The sequence below is a fragment of the Phocoena sinus genome, chromosome 1, assembly GCF_008692025.1.
Source record: "Phocoena sinus isolate mPhoSin1 chromosome 1, mPhoSin1.pri, whole genome shotgun sequence".
In the NCBI taxonomy this organism is placed as follows: domain Eukaryota; kingdom Metazoa; phylum Chordata; class Mammalia; order Artiodactyla; family Phocoenidae; genus Phocoena; species Phocoena sinus.
This window is the reverse complement of record NC_045763.1, coordinates 15,875,758-15,897,274: the sequence shown is the minus strand read 5'-3', so window position 1 is coordinate 15,897,274 and position 21,517 is coordinate 15,875,758. Positions and strand designations below refer to the sequence as shown.

Below are 21,517 nucleotides of genomic sequence, written 5' to 3'. Positions count from 1 at the left end.
ACATTTAGATTGGTTCCATGTCCTGGTTATTGTAAATAGTGCTGCAGTGAACACTGTGGTACATCTCTCTTTTTGAATTATGGTTTTCTCAGGGTATATGCCCAGTAGTGGGATTGCTGGGTCATATGGTAGTTCTATTTTTAGTTCTTTAAGGAACTGTTTTCCATAGTGGTTGTATCAATTTACATTTCCACCAACAGTGCAGGAGGGTTCCCTTTTCACCACACCCTTCCCAGCATTTATTGTTTCTAGATTTTTTGATAATGGCCATTCTGACCATTGTGAGGTGATATCACATTGTAGTTTTGACTTGCATTTCTCTAATAATTAGTGATGTTGAGCATCTTTTCATGTGCCTCTTGGTCATCTGTTTGTCACCTTAGTGAAATGTCTATTTAGGTCTTCTGCCCATTTTTTAACTGGATTGTTTGTCTTTTTGATATTCAACTCCAAGAGCTGTTTGTATATTTTGGAGATTAATCCTTTGTCTGTTGTTTCATTTGCAAATATTTCCTCCCACTCTGAGGGCTGTCTTTTTGTCTTGTTTATGGTTTCCTTTGGTGTGCAAAAGCTTTTAAGTTTAATTAAGTCCCATTTGTTTATTTTTGTTTTTATTTCTGTTACTCTAGGAGGTGGGTCAAAAAAGATCTTGCTGTGGTTTACTGCAAAGAGTGTTTTTCCTATGTTTTCCTCTAAAAGTTTTATAGCGTCTGGTCTTACATTTAAGTCTTTAATCCATTTGGAGTTTATTTTTGTGTATGGTGTTAGGGAGTGCTCTAATTTCATTCTTTTACCCATAGCCATCCAGTTTTCCTAGCGCCACTTATTCAAGAGGCTGTCTTTTCTCCACTGTATGTTCTTGCCTCCTTTGTCATAAATTAGGTGCCCATATGTGCATGGGTTTATCTCTGGGCATTCTATCCTGTACCATTGATCTATATTTATGTTTTTGTGCCAGTACCATACTGTCTTGATTACTGTAGCTTTGTGGTATAGTTTGAAATCAGGGAGCCTGATCCCTCCAACTCCGTTTTTCTTTCTCAAGATTGCTTTGGCTATTCGGGGTCTTTTGTGTTTCTGTACGAATTGTAAAATTTTTTGTTCTAATTCTGTGAATAATGCCATTGGTAGTTTTATAGGGATTGCACTGAATCTGTAGATTGCTTTGTGTAGTATAGTCATTTTCACAATATTGATTCTTCCAATCCAAGAATATGGTATATTTCTCCATCTGTTTATGTCATCTTTGATTTCTGTCATCAGTATTTTATACTTTTCTGAGTACATATCTTTTGCCTCCTTAAGCAGGTTTATTCCGAGGTATTTTATTCTTTTTGTTGCAGTGGTAAATGGGAGTGTTTCCTTAATTTCTCTTTCTGATTTTTCATTGTTGGTGTATAAGAATGCCAGAGATTTCTGTGCATTAAGTTTGTATCCTGCAACCTTACCATATTCATTGATTAGTTCTAGTAGTTTTCTGGTGGCATCTTTAGGATTTTCTATGTATAGTATCATGTCATCTGGAAACAGTGACAGTTTTACTTCTTTACCCATTTGTATTCCTTTTATTTCTTTTTCTTCTCTGATTGCTGTTGCTAGGACTTCCAAAATTATGTTGAATAAGAGTGGCCCTGCTGTCTTAGTTACTATAAATATCAACTAGAATGAAGTTTGACTTATACTATAGAAAACTCCAAAAATAATGGTTTAATTAAGATACAATTTTATCTCTCTTTTAGTCTAGGACTCCATAGTCATCAGGGATCCAGTTTCCACCTTCTTAGTTGTAGCTTCCATCTTCAAATTTATCTTAAGATTCAAGATTGCTGCTGGAGCTTTAGCCTTCACAAACTCATTCCAAGCAGCAGGAAGGAAGAATCGTGGAAGAATAAAAAGTGTGCACCTCCACTTACACTTCATTAGCCATAACTTAGTTATCTGGTCTCATTAATAGTAGCAAAGGATACTGGGAAACACTTTTTTTGGTTGGGTACATTGATGACCTGAATAACATCAGGGCTATTTTATTAAGGAAGAAGAGCATGGTGGACTTTAGCAGTCTCTGCTTTAGTCTCCCGACCACAGGTGTGTCCAACCGTCAACAGCAGTGGCTCTGAACTTTCATTATGGTACCTGACCCATAGAGGACTGGCCTGCCATCTGGTGGCAGGTTGGTTACATTGGATTCCTTTCATTGTGCAAGTGGCATAGATTTGCCCTCACTGCAATAGACATTTATTCTAGCTATGGTTTTGCATTCTCTCCTGGCCATGCTTTTGCCAGCAACATCATTAGCGGATTTACTGAATGTCTTATTCATAACCATGGTAGTCCAAATAGCATTGCTGCTGACCAGAGACGTTTTTCAGCGAAAGAAGTAAAGAAATTGGCGGATGAGTATGAGATTCACAGGTGCTGCCACAAACTCTTATCACCAGAATCATCTGGCTTTATGGGTTGGTGACATGGCCTACTGGTACTTGGTTAGTATTGGCTAGAAGACAACTTTGTACAAATCTTAAGTGCTGGCCCAAGTTGGCATATGCTCTGATTCAGCAACCGATGCAAGTTGATGTTTCTCTCTTTTCCAGCATCCATGGGTCAGGGAATCTTAGGCTGGATCACTTAAAAATTTTTTGCACCCCTTTCCCAAGGCCTTGGGCTCTGCTAGTTTAGAGGTCTTGGTATGCAAAGGAAGAATGTTTCCACCAGAGCACCACCGAGGTCCCATTGATTTGGAAATTGAGACTGACATCTGGCGGTTTCAGACTCTTCATGCCCTGGATGAACAGGGAACAAACGGTGGGTGGGTGGGGTGCTTTTGTGTTGACTAGAGCGACTGATTCTGGTTATCAAGGGGGGACATATATTTGCCGCTGCACCGTGGGAACAGGGGGAAGAAGTGTGTCTCTGGATCCCATGAAACCCTCTGGGGTGTCTTCTAGTTCCATGGCCAATGGTTAAAAATTAATGGAAGATGACAGCAACCCAGTGTGAGTAGGACAACCCTACTCAGCTTCCTCCTGAATGAAGCTCAGGTGATCCCACCAGGTAAAAACCTTTGACCACATGAAGTGCTTGCTGAAGGCAAAGGAAAAATGGAATGGATAGTAGAGGAAGGATGTTATAAATGCCTCATGACCAGTAACAGAAATGAGACTTATATCACTTATGTAAATATTCTTCCTTCCTTGCTACGCCATGCATATATTTAGTGATGGTGCTAATTGTCTCTCTTTCTTCTTCTACCATTTTGTATAGGGTCAAATGTTAGTGGTAAACTGTACAGTTCAGTGCATAGATTATAGAATATGGAATATTGTGGGATTGAGGTTCGAGAAATGAACATACTCAAGCTCCCCGGAGTGGGAGCTGGGTGCAGTTACTGCTGGGACGTTGGATTTTTTTTTCCTAAGGAAAGGATAAGAATGTTCTTTTTTGAGATACCTTTGCATTAATTTGGGCAGTAACATGCTGTGGTTGTTTTATGGACGTTTCAGCATGGAAAGTAGGGTGGAAATGGATGTTGAGGAACTAAGGAGTGAACTGTGGCAAATACTGAAGACCGACCCTGCTCAGCATCTCTTCATAATGACTTCTACTGTAGAGGCTGGAAGGCTAGAAAAGACATTACCAGGCTCTCTTGCAGCTAGTATTTCCATATGTCACCTGGCTTCTGCCAGGAAGATGCAGACAAACCAGAAATGGAAAGTAGAATTGATCACTGGGAGGAGGTAGACACATGGCTCTTCTGGGTGTACTGCAGTGGAGGCATTTCAGTTCTTCCGAGGCAGGTGTGGAGGAAGCCCTAGGGCCAGTCCAGTTCCCACCTTCTCGGTGCTAACAGGAGTGTCAGCTGCTTCCCACCTTGGCAGCTTTCCTGACTGTGACTAGGGCAGTGAGATTCTTGAGTCAGCAGTGGTAGCAGTGGTGGCAGAAGCTCCCCTGAAGGGCTAGTTTTGCAATGAGGTTTGGGGATTATTCCTGGAATAGAGTCTGCTTCTCAGCCCTTCTAACGAGTTTGAAACCAGCCTAATCACCTTAGTTAACCTAAAAATAGTCCCCATGCTCCAAACATCCCAGGGGAGCTCCCAGGCCAGTCCTTTCCCTACTCAGAGCCCAGGGACAGAGGAGTGAGGGCAGAGCTGGTGGGGGAGAAACAACTTCTTCTGGAACTCTCTGCACAGTGGCCTACTCTGGGTAGCACCAGGCACTTGCAGATTAATTTTTTTTTCTTTTTTTGGGAGTCAGGAGGGTGGGAGATAAAATCAAATAAGGAGATGTACGAAGCTGTGTGGGAAAGGGGACCCAGGAGTCTTGCATTGAAATAATGACAAGGGGAGGCATGATGGATTAGCACCAAGGCCTTTCAGGGGAAGATGGGTATTTGATTCTAATTAGAGCCTCTCTTTTGCATTTTATTTAGACTCTTAGGCAGTGTATTCATTTCCTAGGGCTGCTGTAACAAATTACCACAAACTTGGTGGCTTAATACAACAAGAATTTATTATCTCATAGTTCTGGAACCTGGAAGTCTGCAATCAAGGTGCCGGCAGGACCATGCTCCCTATGAAACCTGTAGGGGAAAATCCTTTCTTGCAGATTAATTTTTGACATGATCCAGGGGAGTCCAAAGGGCTGAGTTCCCACCTCTGAGATCATGAGATCCTATTCCCTTCCAGGGGTCTCTGGCCCGTGGGGGAGGCAGCAGGAGAGCTGGACCCAAAGGTGCACCCTCTGTGGCAACCCTCTGTGCATCTCTGACCAAGGTGAGCAAGGATATGTCTGCGGTGTCTCCCTCCCCTCACAGGTCATGGCTGCAAGGACACAGGGGAGGAGGGGGAGGAGTCTGTCTGCCTGGGGGTGGGGGCAGCAGGAAAAGCCCCAGAGAGGAGGTGATACTGCAGCTGGATCTTGAAGGACAAGTAGTTCACCAGTGAGTTGAGTAGGGAAGGGCATTCCAAGAAGAGGGAACAGCTGGAACAATGGCTCAGAGATGCTGTCCACTTCTGTTTCCCTATAGTGATTAAAGGTAAAATCTTTAAAGTGTCACATGTATGGGGGCTTGTTCTGGGGGCTGCAGAGGTAGATGCGGGGGAGGGTATTCTAGGCCCTGCCAGTCTCAGATAAAACGCATCCCAAGTGATTGACTAGATCGGGCAGCCGTGAAATGGGGGACATCAGAGTTTGACGAGTTCCTGTCAAGTGTGAGGTCTTGCGCTGGTCGCTGTGACACACCTGCCATCCTCACAGCCACCCTGTAGGGGAGGACGGCTGCCCATTGTACAGATGAGGACACTGAGGCTCTGAGAGATGAAATCTGTGGCGCAGGGTCCTTCAACAAGCAAGAGAGTGGCAGAACCAAGATCTGACCCAAGATTTTTATGACCCTAAATGCCATCCAGGGAGAGGACAAAAGGTTCAGTAAGACACGTGGCAAAAACGCAGCTGCGTTTTCCTCCTGCCCCTGGGCGGCTCAGTGGAGCTTGGGGCGTTCCTGTAGCAAACCTCGTTCTTCAAAGAGAGGGGCCTTCTGCTCTCCCCGGGGTGGGGCTCTGGGGGTGCAGAGGGCCCCTTTGCTACACAGGGAGACCACGTTCTCCTGGCTTTGCTCCTACTTCTCTTCCGTCTCCATCCTTGGCTTCTTCTCTGCTCAGCCACCAAGCACGGAGGGGTCTCTGCCTCTGTCTACATTCACTCCTCTCCTCTCCCAGGTAATTTCATCCAGAATTATGGCTTGAAATGCCATCGAGAATCATCACTTCCAAACTTACGTGCCTCGTTCTTGGAAATAGTCTTGCTTATCCAGCTGCCCACTTGGCCTCTCCGTTTGGATGTTTATTAGCATCGTAACTCGAGGAGATCTGAAACAAAACTTCTGTCCTCACCCGATCCCCAACCTGTCCCTGCCCCTGCCCTGGTCTGTGCCTCAGTTAAAGGGATGATCAGTTACTCAGGCCGCAAACCTAGAAGTGACCCTCTATGCCTTGCTTTCCTTCATCCCCCATTCGCTCCACCACCAGGCTCTGGCTCTACCTTCAAAATACGTTTTGAATTCAACCACTCCTCCCCATCTTCACTGCTGCAGCCCTGGTCTACGGCACCACCGGTTCACAGCTACACCTCTAATTGGTCTTCCTGCTTCCTCTCTTACTCTCTCTCCCGATTCCATTCTTTAAAAATGGGTCTGCGTGAGCTTTTGAAAACACAAACAACCCCGAAGTTTCCACTAATTGGAATAGAACCCAAAGCCTTCACCATGGCTAATGCAGCCCTGCCCACCTCTCTGGCCTCATGTCCTGTGAGTCTCCATCACCCACTAGCCACATTCAACACACCAAGGACGTTCTCATCATAGGATCTTTGTGCAGGTTGTTCTCTCTCCTGGATGTCTCTTCCCGAGGGGCCTTCAAACGGCATCTGCTTTGAGAGCCTTTCCTGACTGCATCTCCCCACCACTCTCTCCTGTTACCCCACTCACTTTCCTTCAGAGGGTGCCTCACTACCTGGTAACATTAGCTATGGGCTGACTGTCTAGAATGGCAGATGGATGTCTATCTTATCTCCTGGGCACCTATGGCCTGGCACACTGTAGAGGTTCAAAAAACATGTGAAAGGGAGGGAAGAAGCCCCCCAAAGTACAGTTCAGGGCAAACTCTGGGGCCCCAGAAAAGACCCAAGAGTCCACAGTAGATTTGTCCACCTTGGTTACTTAACCTTATATAACTGCCCATTGGGGCCACCTGGTCTCTGTCTGAAATTCCTTTCTCCCTGCATCCAAGAGTAGTCAGGTTAAAAAAAAAAAAAATAGTCAGGTTAAAGTCCACCCAAGGCAGCCCTTAACCTCCTAATCTGCGTTCACCACAGGCAGATTTAAGGTGACCTCACAGAATTCTCAATATCAATTTCACCTTACACTGGGATAACTAGAAAGGCCAACAGAGAGGGTCCCCAAAGCAAAGAAACTTGTCTCCATAATATAATAATAATGACTAAACTTGGCTGAGCTATTATTTTATGCCAAACAAGATATAATGCTTTCCATACATTTTCTCATTCAATCCTCAGAGACACACCTTGAGGCTGTTGTATTCATTAGCTACCGCTGTGTAACAAACCACCTTAACATGGAGTGGTTTAAAGGAACGCCCATTTTACTTGCTCGCAATTCGGTAGGCCAGCAATTTGAACTGGACTCAGCTGGGCCGTTCTTTTGCTGGTCATGCCCGGGGTCACTCACGTGCAATCATCCAAGGGAACAAATGGGTTCAGGAGGTTTAACGTGGCTTTGCTCACATGTCTGGAGGTTGGTGCTGACTGTTGACCGGGTCAGATGTCTCCAGCAGGCCAACTTGGGCTTCTTCCAGGGGATGGCAGAGTTCCAGGACAGCAAGCCCCAGTGTGCAGCATTTTTCAAGCCTTTGCCTGAGTCACGTTTGCTGATGTCCCATTGCCAGAGGAAGTCCCACAGCCAAGCCCAGAGTCAATGTGAGAGGGGACTTACACAAGGAGAGATAATTCATCAGAGGCCATTACTGAACAATCTATCATGGAAGTCAGTATGTTATTATCCATGTTTTATAAGTGAGGAAACGGGGAATCAGAAAGGGTAAGAAACATGCTCCAGGTCACATGGCTACGAAGAGGCAGAGTGGAACGGAAATCATTGGCTCACAAGCCTCAGAATCTCCACGGCTTTGCAAAGGCAATTAAGTCCCCACTGTGAGGAACCAAATTCCCACCAAGGGAAATGATATCAAGCTCATCTTCACCAGCCTCTCAGGTACACTCCTTTTATTACATCCAGTCAAAAGCACATCAGCTGGGACTTTCCCGGTGGCGCAGTGGTTAAGAATCCGCCTGCCAATTCAGGGGACATGTGTTCAAGCCCTGGTCCGGGAAGATCCCACATGCCGTGGAGTAGCTAAGCCCGTGCGTCACAACTACTTAACCTGTGCTCTAGAGCTTGCGAGCCACAACTACTGAGCCCACGTGACACAACTACTGAAGCCGGCATGCCTAGGGCCCATGCTCTGTCCACAATAAGAGAAGCCACCACAATGAGAAGCCCGCGGACTGCAACAAAGATTAGCCCCGGCTCACTGCAACTACAGAAAGCCCGCGAGCAGCAACGAAGACCCAACGCGGACAAAAATAAAAATAAATAAATAAGATAAATTTATAAGGACTTCCCTGGTTGTGCAGTGGTTAAGAATCTGCCTGCCAATGCAGAGGACCCAGGTTCGAGCCCTGGCCCAGGAAGATCCCACATGCAATGGAGCAACTAAGCCCGTGTGCCACAACTACTGAGCCTGTGCTCTAGAGCCCGCGAGCCACAACTACTGAGCCCGTGTGCCACAACTACAGAAGCCCGTGTGCCTAGAGCCCATGCTCCGCAACAAGAGAAGCCACAGCAATGAGAAGCCCGTGCGCTGTAATGAAGAGTAGCCCCCGCTCGCCGCAACTAGAGAAAGCCTGCACACAACAATGAAGACCCAACACAGCCAAAAATAAATAAATAAAAATAAATGTAAAAAAATTTATAAAACAGAAATCGCATCAGCTTAAGTTACTTAACTTCTGCTTCTCAGGCTGCTTATCTGTAAAGTGGGTCTAGTAACAGAGCTCTCTTTTCACAATTTTGTTTATTGTCTGTTCTCGCCCTGCTAGAATGGAAGCCCCTTGAGGGCTGCGATTTTTGTCTGTGCTGTTCACTGCTCTAACCCCAGTGCCTAGAACAGTGCCTGGAATAGCGTAGCTTCTCAATAAATCTTTGTTGAGTGAATAAATGGATGGATGGATGAGTGGGGGATTAGTAGCAGGATAGGTGGGAGAAGATGAGGAAAGGATAGAGCCATGTCTTTGAGAAATCTTAAAAAAAAAAATTGAAAAGCCGCTGGCTTCTCTTCTCTGCCTGGGATGGTTTGCAAACCACCTGCTTGGTCTTCAAGCCTGTGGTGAAGCCCCTCATCCCTCATGCAAAGTCTAATCACGTGGGGCAAGGGGGTCACCTCTTTTCAAGGACGCCCACTGTTTTTGGCTCTGTCTTCCTTAGCGTTCAGTGTTCTCTCCATTCAGCTGGCAGATGAGGAAAGCAAAAACAAGGCTTGCTCAGGGCAGGAACGTGAAAGAGGCTCACATGCCATTGGCTGGAACGTAGTCACATGGCCACACCCAACAGCAAGGGAGGCTGGGAAATGTGTAGTCACGCCTCTGCAGGGAGAGGTGACGGCTTTGGGGATCATCTCACCAGTCTCTTCCATGACCATTTCTAGCCCAGAGATTTCGTAACCTTGGAATTTTCCATCTCGTAGCACCCACTTTCCTTACACCACTCTACTTTTTCTTTTCCATACGTGTGTCTCCTTCTAACAGAATGTATTCATTTACTGTGTTTCTTATTTATTATTGGCCTCTCCTCACCAGGATGCGGGCTCCACAAGGGTAAAGGTCTTTGGTGTTCTGTTCATCACCGTCTCCTCAGGACCCAGGACAGGGCCTGGCGTGCAGAAGGCACTCAGTATTTATCAAAAGAAAGTTGAATGGATGCGAGTGTGGCCCTCTGGCCTGCAGCCTGATCCTGAGAGCACGATAAGCCCTAGAGAGATGGTAAGTCTCTCCTCTGCCTGCTGGGAAAGCCACAGTGGGGTCTGGAGAGTGTCCGGACCTGGCTGAGAAAGGGCGCTGTGCCCGAGCCTTCCCAGGTGACTCGCCCTGTGCAGGTCAGTAACCCTCTTCTCGGGCACAGCTCCACACCCAGGATGCCCGGACCCCTGACTCCATTCAGGCCAAGAGGCTTACCTCTCTGGAGAAGCGGCCATTGCGGCCAAGTCACCTGTACTCCGTGCTGTCCTCATGCACAGGGCAGCCTATACCAGTCCATTTTCCCAGACAGAACCTGATTTTTTATGTTTGTTATTAAAAATATTTATTATTTTATTTTAAATTTTTTATTGTTTTGGCCACACTGGGAGGCTTGTGGGATTTTAGTTCCTTGACCAGGGATTGAACCTGCACCCTCAGCAGTGAAAGTGTGTAGTTCCTGTGAAGTCCCTGGAACCTGGTTTTTTAAATGTAAAACACAGAAGGGAGCTTGGTTTCTCTTTTCCAATTTTGGAGAACAAACACAATGGTCAGGTGGCAACTTCAGAGCATTCTAGCTATAGAGCCATCCAGCTTCTGTAGCCTTCCTGTGCCTCATTTTTGAGAGGAGGAGACAAAGCCCAGAGAGGTAAAGAGACTTGACCAAGGTTACCCAGGGTTCCGGTGACCAAGAACTCCCGGGCAGTGCCCACAGCATGCTCCCAGAGGACAGGTGTCTGGGTCCCCCTCTTGGCTGGTTTCCTTCTCTGGGCAAGACACCAGTGACGGGAAGGGCACAAGGAGACAAGAAGAGATGGCTTGGGGCGGTGGTGAGGGGGGGGATCAGGAGAGACCACCCTGAGCTCCACCTGGAAGCACACAGTGTGATCAGGGACCAAGCAGAGAGGAGGGTAGAGGCAGCAGAGAAGGGTGGTAGCCTGAGGGCTCCGAGAGAGGCTCTGGTCCTGGCTTTGAAGATGAAGAAAGAATGTCATCCTGACTTGTTGCCTTTGAATCTTTGCAGGATCCCGACCCCCTCCCAACCTCTACGGAAGCTGGCAGCCAGCACTCTCTCCAGGAGCCAGGGCCACCAGCCTTCACAGCCCTGTTGTAGCACAGACACCTCTTGGTGCAGAGGAAGCACCACTGCACAAGCAATCAGGAGACTTGGGCTCCATCACTTCAAATCATTACTAAGCACCTACTACTTGCCAGGCGCTATCTTCAGGAGGCAAGGGCTCTGCCTCATGGGGCTTCTATTCTAATAGGGGAGGCTGTTGATGAACAAACACATGCCTGAGATCATTACAGATGATGACAGCAAGCAGGGTAATGGGACAGATGATGGCTGAACAGGTTAGTTTGAGTCGTGAGGAGGGTGGAACCAAGGAGGGCCTCTCTGAAGAGGTGACATTGGAGCTGTGATCTGTATGTGAGAAGGCGGCAGCCGTGTAAAAATCTGAGAGAGGTGTGGTCCCTCCCTGGGAAGTAGCAAGTGCAAAGGTCCTGAGGCAGAAATGAGCTTGTGTTTGGGCAAATATGACCGGCGAGAGGGACAAGAGGAAGAGTATAAAAAGAGTCTCCTTCCCTTTGTCATTATCTCTGTGGGATTTGAGTACATCTTATCTCCTTATTTGACCCCTAAATTTTGGACATCTCTAAGTTTAAACAAACCTTTCTTGGTCCTATTTCCAATTTTTATTTTAACATCTTTCGTACAGAGGACAGGATATTATTAGTCTGAGAGTCAGAAGACCTAAATTATGGCCCCAGAGTTTCCAGTAGTGAGCAGTGTGACCTTGGACAAATCCCTTTTCTCATCTTTAAACCAGGAGATTGGACCACAAGCTCCAAAGGCCCTTCTGGCTGAGACATCCCAGCACCGGGAATTCATGTTAACTCTTCTTGATCCTATTTATTTTCAGCCCACATGTGGATCTGCTCAGCATACATCTGCTCCTTCTTCCAGGATCTGCGCGCATTTATTAGATGCTTTTAAACACAAGAGACAACCTGTACAGACATTAGCAGGAGATGGTCGAATATATCATGCAGCTATTAAAAGAAGAATGAGTTACACTGAAATCCCCTGAGCTGGACGGAAGCGCACGATGTAAGCGATAAAACTAGCTGTGGGATGTTAGAGAAAGACTCCCGATTTTGTGAAAACCAAACGACAAAATCTCCGTGTGTGTGTATGCGGGTTTGTTTATGCTCACAAGTCAGGAGAAAGGTGGGAGAGAATAAGCAGCAGCCTGCAACATTAGTTATCTAGGAGTGTGTGTGTGTGCGCGCGCTTCCTCTAAAGACAGCAGCGTGCTTCCCAGAACCCATCCCACCCTCTGGGCCTGTTTATCAATGGGATTCTGGCAGAGGGTACGTGATGCCGGCCTCCGAGTTTGTGTCCTTTGGAGACTGAGGGAGGTAGAGAGGAATAGGTGCGGGCAGTGTCCGCTTTGACCTTGGAATGTCCCTCTCACCTCCTGGCACCTGCGCCTCTACTTCAGCGGCTGCTGAATGACCACAGTCTGAGGCTGGATTTGGTAGCAGGAGATGCACCAGAGCTGTCCAGGGCCTGTGGGATCCGAGATCACAGGCACGATTACCACACGAGAGGCACATGCTCCAGCCTGCTGCTTCCGGCTCCTGCTTTAGGACTTCAGAGGCAGCTTGGGCTGCAAGGGTCTTCCGGGCCCTCCCTGGCCATCGCTCTGACTGCAGACGGATGAAACCAGCCGTCCCTCCAGCCTACCCTGGGAGGCGTGTGTGTGGGGAGCTTATTGTTTGAGCTGCTTCCTGGTCATGTAACTCTCCCCTCCAGGGAATCCCTGCAGATGTCTATTTTAAACCTCCCTTGCTGCGGTCAGTGTTCATTTCCTTTGCCTGGGCTCCTCCCCCCAGATAGGAACCCTTCAGCCTGGATGTTGTGGAGCGGCCTCACTCCGGCTTTCTTGTCGGTAAGGAAGCACCCTGCCCCGCATACGGTGCTTGATGCTTTTCAAAGCCTCTCGTGTTGCATCCCACTTGAATGGCCCTTTACAAGAATCCTCTGAGGCAGAAATACCGAGGAGTATTGCCTCCATACTACAGAAGAAATGGGGATGCAGAGCAGTTAGGTGACTTGTCCATGTCCCAGAATGAATAACAGGCGGTTCTGGGTCTTTGACTCTTGAGAGCAGCCTGCTCAGATCCCGATCCATCATCACAGGTGCCCCCTCCACACTGAAGGCGTCCTGGGAGATTGGCTTAGTGGCCACATTTACATCTGATGAGCCGACTCCCCAGCTGCGGGGGAGTGGACCAGGGTGGGTTCATGATCTGGGGTGATCACCTAGAGCCTGGGCTGCACTGATCAGCCTTGTGCTCTAGCATTTGAACGACGGCCAGAAACTGAGTGAAGAGGCATGTGGAGTCAGGGTCAGAGCCACGTGCTGCTGGAAGGCAGGGAGGGATGGGCACTGTGAGCTCCATCCATAGAGGGAAAACTGGATAGGTGTGTGAGGGGCAGCCCGGGTGGAAGACCGGGTGATCTCGGAGAGGGACAGGACCTGGGGGCTTTTGGATCCCATGAGCTGCCTGGATGTCCCCAAATCAGGCAACCCTGGCAGACCTTGAAGCTTTTCAACAATCCCCCTTTTCCAGAGCTGGGGACCTGATGATAACAGAGACGGCAGGGCCAGGGCTCTCTTAGATGTAAGCGACAGAAGGCCCAACTCACACTGGCTTAAGCAAAAAGTACAGCTTATTGTCTCAAGGCGCTGAAAACTCCGGGGGCAGACCTGGGCAGGTCCAGTGAGATCCAGGGGCTCAAGTGATGCTTCGGGGCTTGTGGCCTGCTCTGCTTTTCCCTGCTGGCCTCTCTCCTCATGGTGGCAAGATAGCTGCCAGCAACACCAACATGACATACTCCCCACCTCTCAGCAACCCCAGCAGAAAGTGAGCATCTCTCTCCCCAAGAGTTTCAACAAAAGTCCCAGAACTAAGTTCCACTGGCTCTGACCATGTCACATGCCCGTTCCAGAACCAGTTTCTGGGGCTAAGGATACAGGATATTCTGATTGGTCAGGCCTGGATCACACGTTCTCCTCTGGAGCCCACGTGTGTGAAGTCAGCTCTGCCCAAAGCCCAGGGACCAAGAGCAGAGAATGATGGTTTCACCAGGAGCATCAGGGCAGTGGGTCTCAAGAAGAGTGTGTTAGTCAAGGTAAGCTACGTGCTGCAATAAACCCCCCAACATGTCAGTGGCTAACACAGTACAATTTCATTTCTTGCTCCCATCGTTAGCAGGGCTGGGGCTCTACTTCCCATATCCATTCAGGGACCCAGGCTGGTGGAGGCTCTGTCATCTTCACCATATAGCTTCCAAGGACACCCTGGGTGATGACATCCAGCCGGCTAGCAGGAGAATAAAGCAAAGGTTACATTTTGTTTGGTCCAGGCCCTGGGAGTGACACTCATCGATTGTATTGACCAGAACTCAGTCACATGACCACGTCTCAGTGCAGGGGAGAATGGGAAGGCAGTCTCTACCATAAAGGGGAGATGGATGAATGCTGGGCAGACAAAAACAAGATCCACCTGAGCTTTCCAAGTCCTTTAGCCTTTGTCAAGGGTTCCCAGCATGCCACAGTACTGGCCCAATCTTCCCGGCTGAGGTCTCCTTTATGATGGCTTGAACTCCACCTTCCCCCTTAATGCCTCACCTGCCCATCCTCTTTCCCTCTCAAGTTGAGTGATGAGGAGGCTCAGTTATTCTGGAGCAGCTGACAAACCCATATGTGCTTTATGGACAGGAGGCAGTCGAGCAAAGGGAGAGACAGGACAGCTTTGGCTCAGAGACTCGACAGATCTGCGTGTCAACCCCGCGATCCTTTTCGGCTGTCCTTTACTGGTCCTTAAGCCAGCAGCCCCTTCCTCTTCTCCAGAGCCTGTAGCTAAGGGCAGACAGGGACTGGAGGGAGGCTGATCCATCACTCACAAAGGACTGGCATCTCAGCTTTCTGAAGACCTTAGCTGGGAAGACTATGTGTCAACATTGCTGCCGGCAGCAGCTAAACATTCATTCATTCATTCGTTCATTCATCATTTACCTCTGAAGTGCTTACCGTTTGCCTGGCATTGCGCTGGGTGCTAAGGCGAAAAGGAGACACAAAAGCTTAGGATATTAGATCTAATCTAGTGTTAAGGCGATCAGGCTTATGTCGGTTGAACAACTGGAGATGAAAATAAGACAAGCTGAAGCTGAATCTTCTACCGTGATTTAGAGATGATGCCACCCCACGGCATGAACAAGCAGCATATTTAGTGTCTCAGGGACCAGGCACCTGATCTCCTCGTCCCAGAGCTGTCAGTAAGGGGAGCTCCAGGTAAAATGATAATAATCAACCTAATAGCAGCAGCTACAACTATTATGTGCGTCGGGCACTGTGCTAAATAAATTATCCAAGTGCAAAGCTTTCCAAGTCCCAACAACCGTGTAAAATCTAGGCTCACCCACCCCTGTTTTCACAGATGGAAAATCAAGGCTCTAAAAGCCTTCAGAAACCTGCTCCAAGTTATAAAGCCATCAGGTGGCAGCTCTGGGAAGGGCAGTCAGGTCTAGCTGATGCTCAAGCCCGGGTCTGATCGCCTGTGTGTTAAATTAGAGATGGCATCTGTCTGGATGGTCCTCCCGCTGCCCAGACAGCGCACCTGGAGGTGGTTGGTCTCTGCCAGGAGCTGCTCTGTACTGTGAGTGGCAGCCCTTTTCTGGGGCTGGGCTAGACCAGAGAGTGAGAAGGCCCAGTCCTGGGGATTTGGAGCTCAGAGCAGACCCCGGGGATGGAGGCTTCAGTTTCTTCCACTGGCCTCATCTCTTGAGCTGCTGTTTTTCTCCCCAAGAATAGCCATCCATCTGAGCAGGGCGTCTGAGGATAGCTCTCCTTCAGCATCTCCAGGCAGAAGCCTGGCAGAAGGAACACTTCTCCACCCACTTGGTTTCCTATCCCATGATGGCTCTTCCATCTGGCTCATTCATTCATGTGTTCATTCAACAAGTTAATATTGAGCCTCAGTGTCTGCCCTGCCATGGTCAGGGTACTGAAGGGGGTGGGGAAATGAAGAAGGGTCAGTATGAGAGACAAGACACTTCCATATAAACAGGAATCCCAGGGGTAACCTGATGAGGACCACGAGAAAAGGATAGGCCACGTCCTGTGTGTTTGAGAGGAGAGATCACCCCCAGATTTGGCAGGAGTTGGGGAGGGGTGTGCATTAAGGAAAGTTCTGAGGAGGTGGGATTTGTGCTGGGCCTTGAAGAGAGGGTAGGATTGGACACGTGCAGCGGTAGGAAAGGACACCTGCCGTAGTGAGAAGAGCAGGGGCACGGCCTGGAGGTGGGAGCACTTGGCCATGCCTGGGGCCTGGGAGCATGTCCACGTGCAGAACAAGTGCACCAGGAATCAGGATGGCATCGGCGGGCCAGCTTTATCCTCTAAGCTGTGAGCCGTGGCGCAGTCACTGCAGTCACAAGCCAGCCCCTCCGGAGTGGGATCAGGAGAGCAGGAAATAAGGCCCCAGAGGTCCCGGGAAGAGGCTGGCCCAGCTGAGACACACTGTCTGAGCTGTCCCCGGCTGTCTGTTGCTCTAGGAAAGCCCTCCATTGACACATTCACACTCCAGAGTTACTTCTCAGGCCTAGTTGACCCAGTGGACCTAAGACACACACAGCATGGGGGCTGGAAGGAAAGTTTAAAGGGCATCTCACCCAGTGTTTAAAACTCGAAAAAGAAAAATCTGTAGGGTCCCATTATTCAACTGGAATCCCATAAACCCCAAAGGGAAAACAGAGAAGATGTTCCAGTTAAAGCAGGTTGGGGGCGGCCTCCCCATTCTGTCTCCCCATCACTCCCACAGCAGCTCCTGGGGCACCCCTGGGAAATCTAGGACTGGGAGAACGCTCCCATTTTTATTTTGCAGGTGGGGAATCTGGTGCTGGAAAAGAGGCACAGGGACACCAGATGGCTTGCCCAATGCTTCAGGGATCTTCTTCAGCTTGTGTCTAAGATCGGGGGAGAAAGGCAGTCAGTGCATAGGTGGAGGGGGTCTGGTTTTCCAGGATGCATCTTCCTCCTTTGGTAACAACGATGCTTGGGGCCTGCTGGCTGGGGCTGCCCTCAACACCCAGTCTGTAGCCTGGTGGCAGTTGGCACTGTGCTGGCTCCCCTGTGGCTTATCTCATCCTCAACCCACTGTGGGAGGGAAGGTGGACCAGCTCCTTCCTCCATCACACACATTGAGAATAGAGATGTGGGAGTTAGGATTAGTGGTTAGGATTCCGGGCTTTCACTGCCATGGCCCTGGTCAGGGAGCTGAGATCCCGCAAGCTGCACAGCGTGGCCAAAAGAGAGAGGAGAGAGAGAGAGAGAGAGAGAGAGAGAAAACAACTTATAATCACCGTTGCCAGGGAGAGTGGAGTGGACGTGGCGGGGAGGCACACTAAAAACCCTAATGGTTGCTCTTCACATGTGCTGGGCATTTTATTATCTGTCAAAGCTTTTTCACAGACATGATTCTATTTAATTCTTATAGTCAGCCTGTCAGGTAGATATTAGCCCCCTCCCATTTTACCAGTGATAAAGGTGAGGCTCAGAGAGGCTGAGTGAGTTGCCCAACATCATACAGCTGGTAAGGAGACAGGGACAGTCCCTTCACTCTGGTCTTCTAACTCCAGGTCTAGCGAACATACTATGAGCAAGGAAAGGAAGGAGGCAGTTCTGTGTGTGTGTGTGTGTGTGTCTATGTTTTGGGAGGCTGCCAGAGAAGAGTGGAGGAGCAGAGGCTAAGGCTGGGAGCGTGCTTGTGAATTATTATATTGTAAGTGTTCCTTTAATTATATGCATTTCACTTGAGAATATAAGAGCCACAGGGAAGGGACCCCTGGACTGCTAGGACCTAGCTTAGTGCCTGTCCCAAGGCAGGCATTTAGTAAATTTCTGCTGTAAGCATCTGATTAAAGAGGGTGTGCTTGTGACCTTGTTTCTGGGTGAGGTTGTCTCCAACCCCAGAGGCTGGCTTGCAGCCCATCCTCCTCTCCCGGGGCTGACATCTTCCCACTTCCTTCTCTCCTTCTGTATATGGGGAGAAACACCAACAAATCCCCTGGCAATGCGTAAGAGGGAAGCAATGAACATGCAGGGCATCCCTGTCACCCCCAAAACATGTGAAGTCAAGCCCAGATTTCCCCTTCAGAGTTCCCCCCCCGCCCCGATCCTGCCTGGGTTCCTCCAGGGTGAAGCGGCAGTGGTACCCTCTGTTCCAGCAGCTCCAGGAAACAGAACAATCCTGATTGCTGGTGATTGCAGAGGCCACTCGTCTGGGCTCTGGACAACTCTGGGATCAGTGCCCAGCTCAGCACAGAAATAAAGAAGATATCCAAGCTCAGGACTCCTGCTGTTATAATGGTCTGGACAGATCTCTCCAGCTCCTCTGAAAGCAAATTGCATTGCCCACCCCTCTCCCTTACATCCTTGAGGAGACCCAGCAAATACCACCTGCTTTGACATACATACACATGAATCTTCTCAAAGATGCACGGCTGATGAGAAGGCTCCACCCCAGTGCCCCCTCCCTGCCAAATGTCCCAGAGACACTTGTGTTTGGTGCCCAGGCAGAGAGACATTGCGGGACGCCGAGAAAGACAGCTGACACCCCTTCCGGGCTTGGCACAGGTGACGTGCAGGCGAGGCACCTGCTACTGTCTCCTTTTCCGACATGAAGGGAACAGCTTCCTGGCAGCAGCCCCTTCGTCCCCCACTATCCTGAGAGTTGGCTCCAGCTGCTAAAGGGGATACTTCCTGGGGTCTTCTCCTGCCCTTTAAGGTTCTGATGATAATCTTTTCACCCCCAGCAGGCCTGGCATCAAACACAACACAGGAGTGGTGACAGGCTGAAAAAGCAGGAACACTTTATTTCGTGATCATTTGGTGACACATAGATCTTTGGGCTTTTAGTGGCCTTGCTGAGAGACACGTGGGCAGGGGCCCGCTGTCTCTGTTGGGTTACTGCCTCCTCCTGCCTCATCCTGCTATGAGAATCCAGCTGCTGTCAGGACCCTCGTGCTCTGACAAGCCTCAACTTGGGGGCATCCCTCCTGTGTCCATTTTCTGGGTAGTCAGTGTGCTCAAGCACTGCCAGAGGTCCTCCTTCCCTCCTCTGGAGGCCTCGTCTTGGTCCTGGTTGTGGGGCACCTAGGGGGGAAGCACACACTTCGGTATGCAGAAAGATGGGGGGGGTGAGGAGTCCTGTGGGGGGTGGCAGGTGCCAGGGCACAGGCTTGGACAGCCATCTGGTGCAGAGAGCTGTTACCTGGCCTAGCCTGTGGTTGGGGTTGGTGGGAACATCCCAGTCTTCTCCAGAGCCAGAGCAGTGAAGTCCCAGAAGTCCTTCAAGGGGTAGAGAGGCCAGGTATAGAGAAGTCTTCCTTGTGTGTACGGCAGCAGACTCAGTTGCCACTTTGGGCCTGGCCTCAGTTCTCCAGGGCTACTCACTCTTCCCCCTACAAGAATGCCTCCCCAGGGTTGGTCTCATCCCAGGGAGGAAGGCTAGCTTGGTCAAGGGCAGGACCACTGCCTCCACCTGGCCAAGATCCAAGGCCACCCTCCTGGATTTCTGGAAACGTCTCCCCCCCTTCTCTTGAGAGGATGTTTGGGGAGGGAGGGCGTGGTCTATGGGTAAAGAGACTTGGTGGGAAGCGTAGGGGGTAAATCCACAGTGGAGGGCTCCGGGAGACTCAGGTTGGGGGAGAGGTGAGCACTGAATTCTGCTGCTCCCGCATCTGGTTCCCCAACACAAGGGCGTGTCAGGCGTCACCGTGAGCCAGGATGAGGCTCGCGCCGACAACAGAGACCACGAGGGAGGCAAGGGCCGGGGTGCCAGGGGGAGCCGAAGCGGGCAGGGCCGGGGTTAGAGGCTGTAAGTCAGGCCGGCCGGGTCTGGGGCCGCAAGTCCTGTTCCTTCGGCTCTCAGCGCGCCTGGCCCGCCCGCTCCCGGTGGCCGGCCTTCCAGCGGCGAGGCTGCGAGGGCGGCGGAGGCGCCGGGGCGCCCCGCAGGCTGCACGTCCTCAGCTCCCGGGCCAGGCTGAGCACCTCCGGCCGCTCGCTCTGGGGGGCTCCTTCCTCGAGCTCCTCCGCCTCCTCGTCCTGGTCCTCGTCCTCCTCCTGGATGCTGCTGAGGCGCGGCGCCCCGCGGCCGCGCTCGGCGGCCGGCGGCCGGTAGGCGCACTTGGCGTTGAGCAGCCGGCGCAGCGGGGCGCGGGGCACCGAGGCGGCGGCGCCCCCCGCGAGGAGGTGCTGCTGGCGCACGTGGCGCGCGTCGCTCTGGCGCTGCAGGCGCTTGAAGTCGCTGAAAGCCGCCAGCGCGGTCTGGCGGAGCAGGCGGGCCAGGGCGCGCGCCTTGTGCGCCCGCGCCAGCAGCACGGCGTGGCAGCGCAGCACCACGGCCTTGTGGCGCGCCTGGTGGCGGTAGACCCAGGCGAAGACGCGCGGGTGGCGCCCGTCCGCCGTGCAGTAGGTGATGCGCGGCAGCAGGTAGGCGTGCGCCGGTCTGCGGCCCCCCGAGCCACCAGAGCCGCTGCGCTCGCACGGCTGCATGCGGATGCCGTGCGGCCCTAGCGTCAGCTTCATCTTGGTGCCCCCGCCCGGCCCGCAGCGCGCCCAGATCTTGCCCACGGCGTCGTCGGTGCAGCCGTCGCCCTTGGCGTGCAGGGTGACGGCGTTGCCCAGGTACCACACGGTGTAGGTCGGGTCCTCCTTGTTGAGCTCCACTTTCTGGCGCCGGCTGCGGAACACGCGACCCAGGCGCTCCAGCGGCCAGTCGGGCAGCAGGTCCGGGCAGGAGCGCAGGAAGCTGGAGAGCAGCGACGTGTAGGCGAGCCCCGGGCTCAGGCTCTTCGCCTTGCACTTGGCCTCGTCCTCCACTAGCACGAATTTGTTACGTCTCCAGGGCAGCATCGCGGCGGCGGCCAGAGGGGCTGGGGACGCCGCGAGCTCACGGGCGTCCTGCCCGGCGGCCGGGGGGAAGGGAGGGCGCGCAGAAGCCCGCGGCCCCGGGCTTTCGAGAAGCTGGGCGGCGCCGGAGACAGTCGGTGCCCAGAGATGCCCAGTGCCAGGCAGGGCTAGCTAGCTTCGCAGATGCCCGGTGCCCAGCCGGGCTGGCAGCCGAGATGCCCGGGAGGCGGCCGAGCGTCCGGGAACAGCGTCCCCCGGGAGTCGCTCCAGCCGTCCGGGAAGCAAGGAGGGGCAGGGGCTGGGCGGGGAGGAGACGCCCCTCAGGCACGAATAGGGAGGATCCCACGGCCCCCGCCGCCCAAACTGCGGCGGCAGGGAGGTCGCCGGAGCCGGGGCTGGCGGCTGGCTGGCTGCTCGGAGGGGTAGACCGAGAGAGCGCGACTGCGGTGGGAACTCCTTCACGCGTCGCGGCTCCACCTCCCCGGGCTGCCTACATCACCGGGCGGGACCGCTAGCTCTCTTGTCCCCTCCTCTCGCCCTCCTCTCTCTCCTCCCCCACGCAGGCTAGCAGTGCTCTTCGCCCGAGACCCAGCAGAGGCGCGGTGGATCGGGTTTAATCATTATCGTCGGAGGGGAAGCGGTGGAGGTAGGAATCTCCTGGAATCCACCGGAGGGCTTTGCCAACGCAAGTTTCTCAGGTCTCACCGGTGGTCTCTAAGCTCCTCCTGGAGCGTTCGGTATCCCCCTCCTCTTTCTAGGATTCCCATTGCCCCTCACATCCCTACCCGCATCTCTGAGGGTGAGTTCGGGTGGGTTCCTGATGGGCCGGCCTGGCTCACTTTGCCTCTTGTCTGCGCAGCAGAAAGCCAGATGAGGCGGCCGAGCAGTGCAATGGAAAAGTACTGTCGCTTGGTGAAGCTTTCTCCCAGGTTCTTCCAAGGTCGTGGGCC

At 51.5% G+C, this 21,517-nt stretch overlaps 1 protein-coding gene and 1 long non-coding RNA gene across 3 annotated transcripts; one reads left to right on the top strand and one right to left on the bottom strand.

Annotated features, from left to right (window-relative positions):
• The first annotated feature begins 4,708 nt into the window (after window positions 1-4,708).
• Window positions 4,709-11,750, top strand: LOC116764256. 2 transcript variants are annotated; one of them, XR_004352824.1, is made up of 4 exons: window positions 4,709-4,769; window positions 9,427-9,609; window positions 10,607-10,938; window positions 11,508-11,750. It is a non-coding gene; the product is annotated as an uncharacterized LOC116764256 (long non-coding RNA). The 2 variants fall into 2 exon arrangements; XR_004352823.1 differs by having other exon boundaries at window positions 10,607-11,750.
• A 6,751-nt stretch (window positions 11,751-18,501) lies between these two features.
• FAM43B (family with sequence similarity 43 member B) lies at window positions 18,502-21,021 on the bottom strand. Its single transcript, XM_032641639.1, has 2 exons — window positions 18,928-21,021; window positions 18,502-18,809 (listed from the first exon to the last, which is right to left on the bottom strand). Exon 1 carries the CDS (start codon window positions 20,568-20,570, stop codon window positions 19,584-19,586), a length of 987 nt encoding a protein of 328 aa, XP_032497530.1. The 5' UTR covers window positions 20,571-21,021; the 3' UTR covers window positions 18,502-18,809; window positions 18,928-19,583.
• Window positions 21,022-21,517: the final 496 nt, after the last annotated feature.

Bases quoted from the DNA above. Each gene is read 5' to 3' on its own strand.
- FAM43B (XM_032641639.1), bottom strand. From the start codon at position 20,570: ATGCTGCCCTGGAGACGTAACAAATTCGTGCTAGTGGAGGACGAGGCC.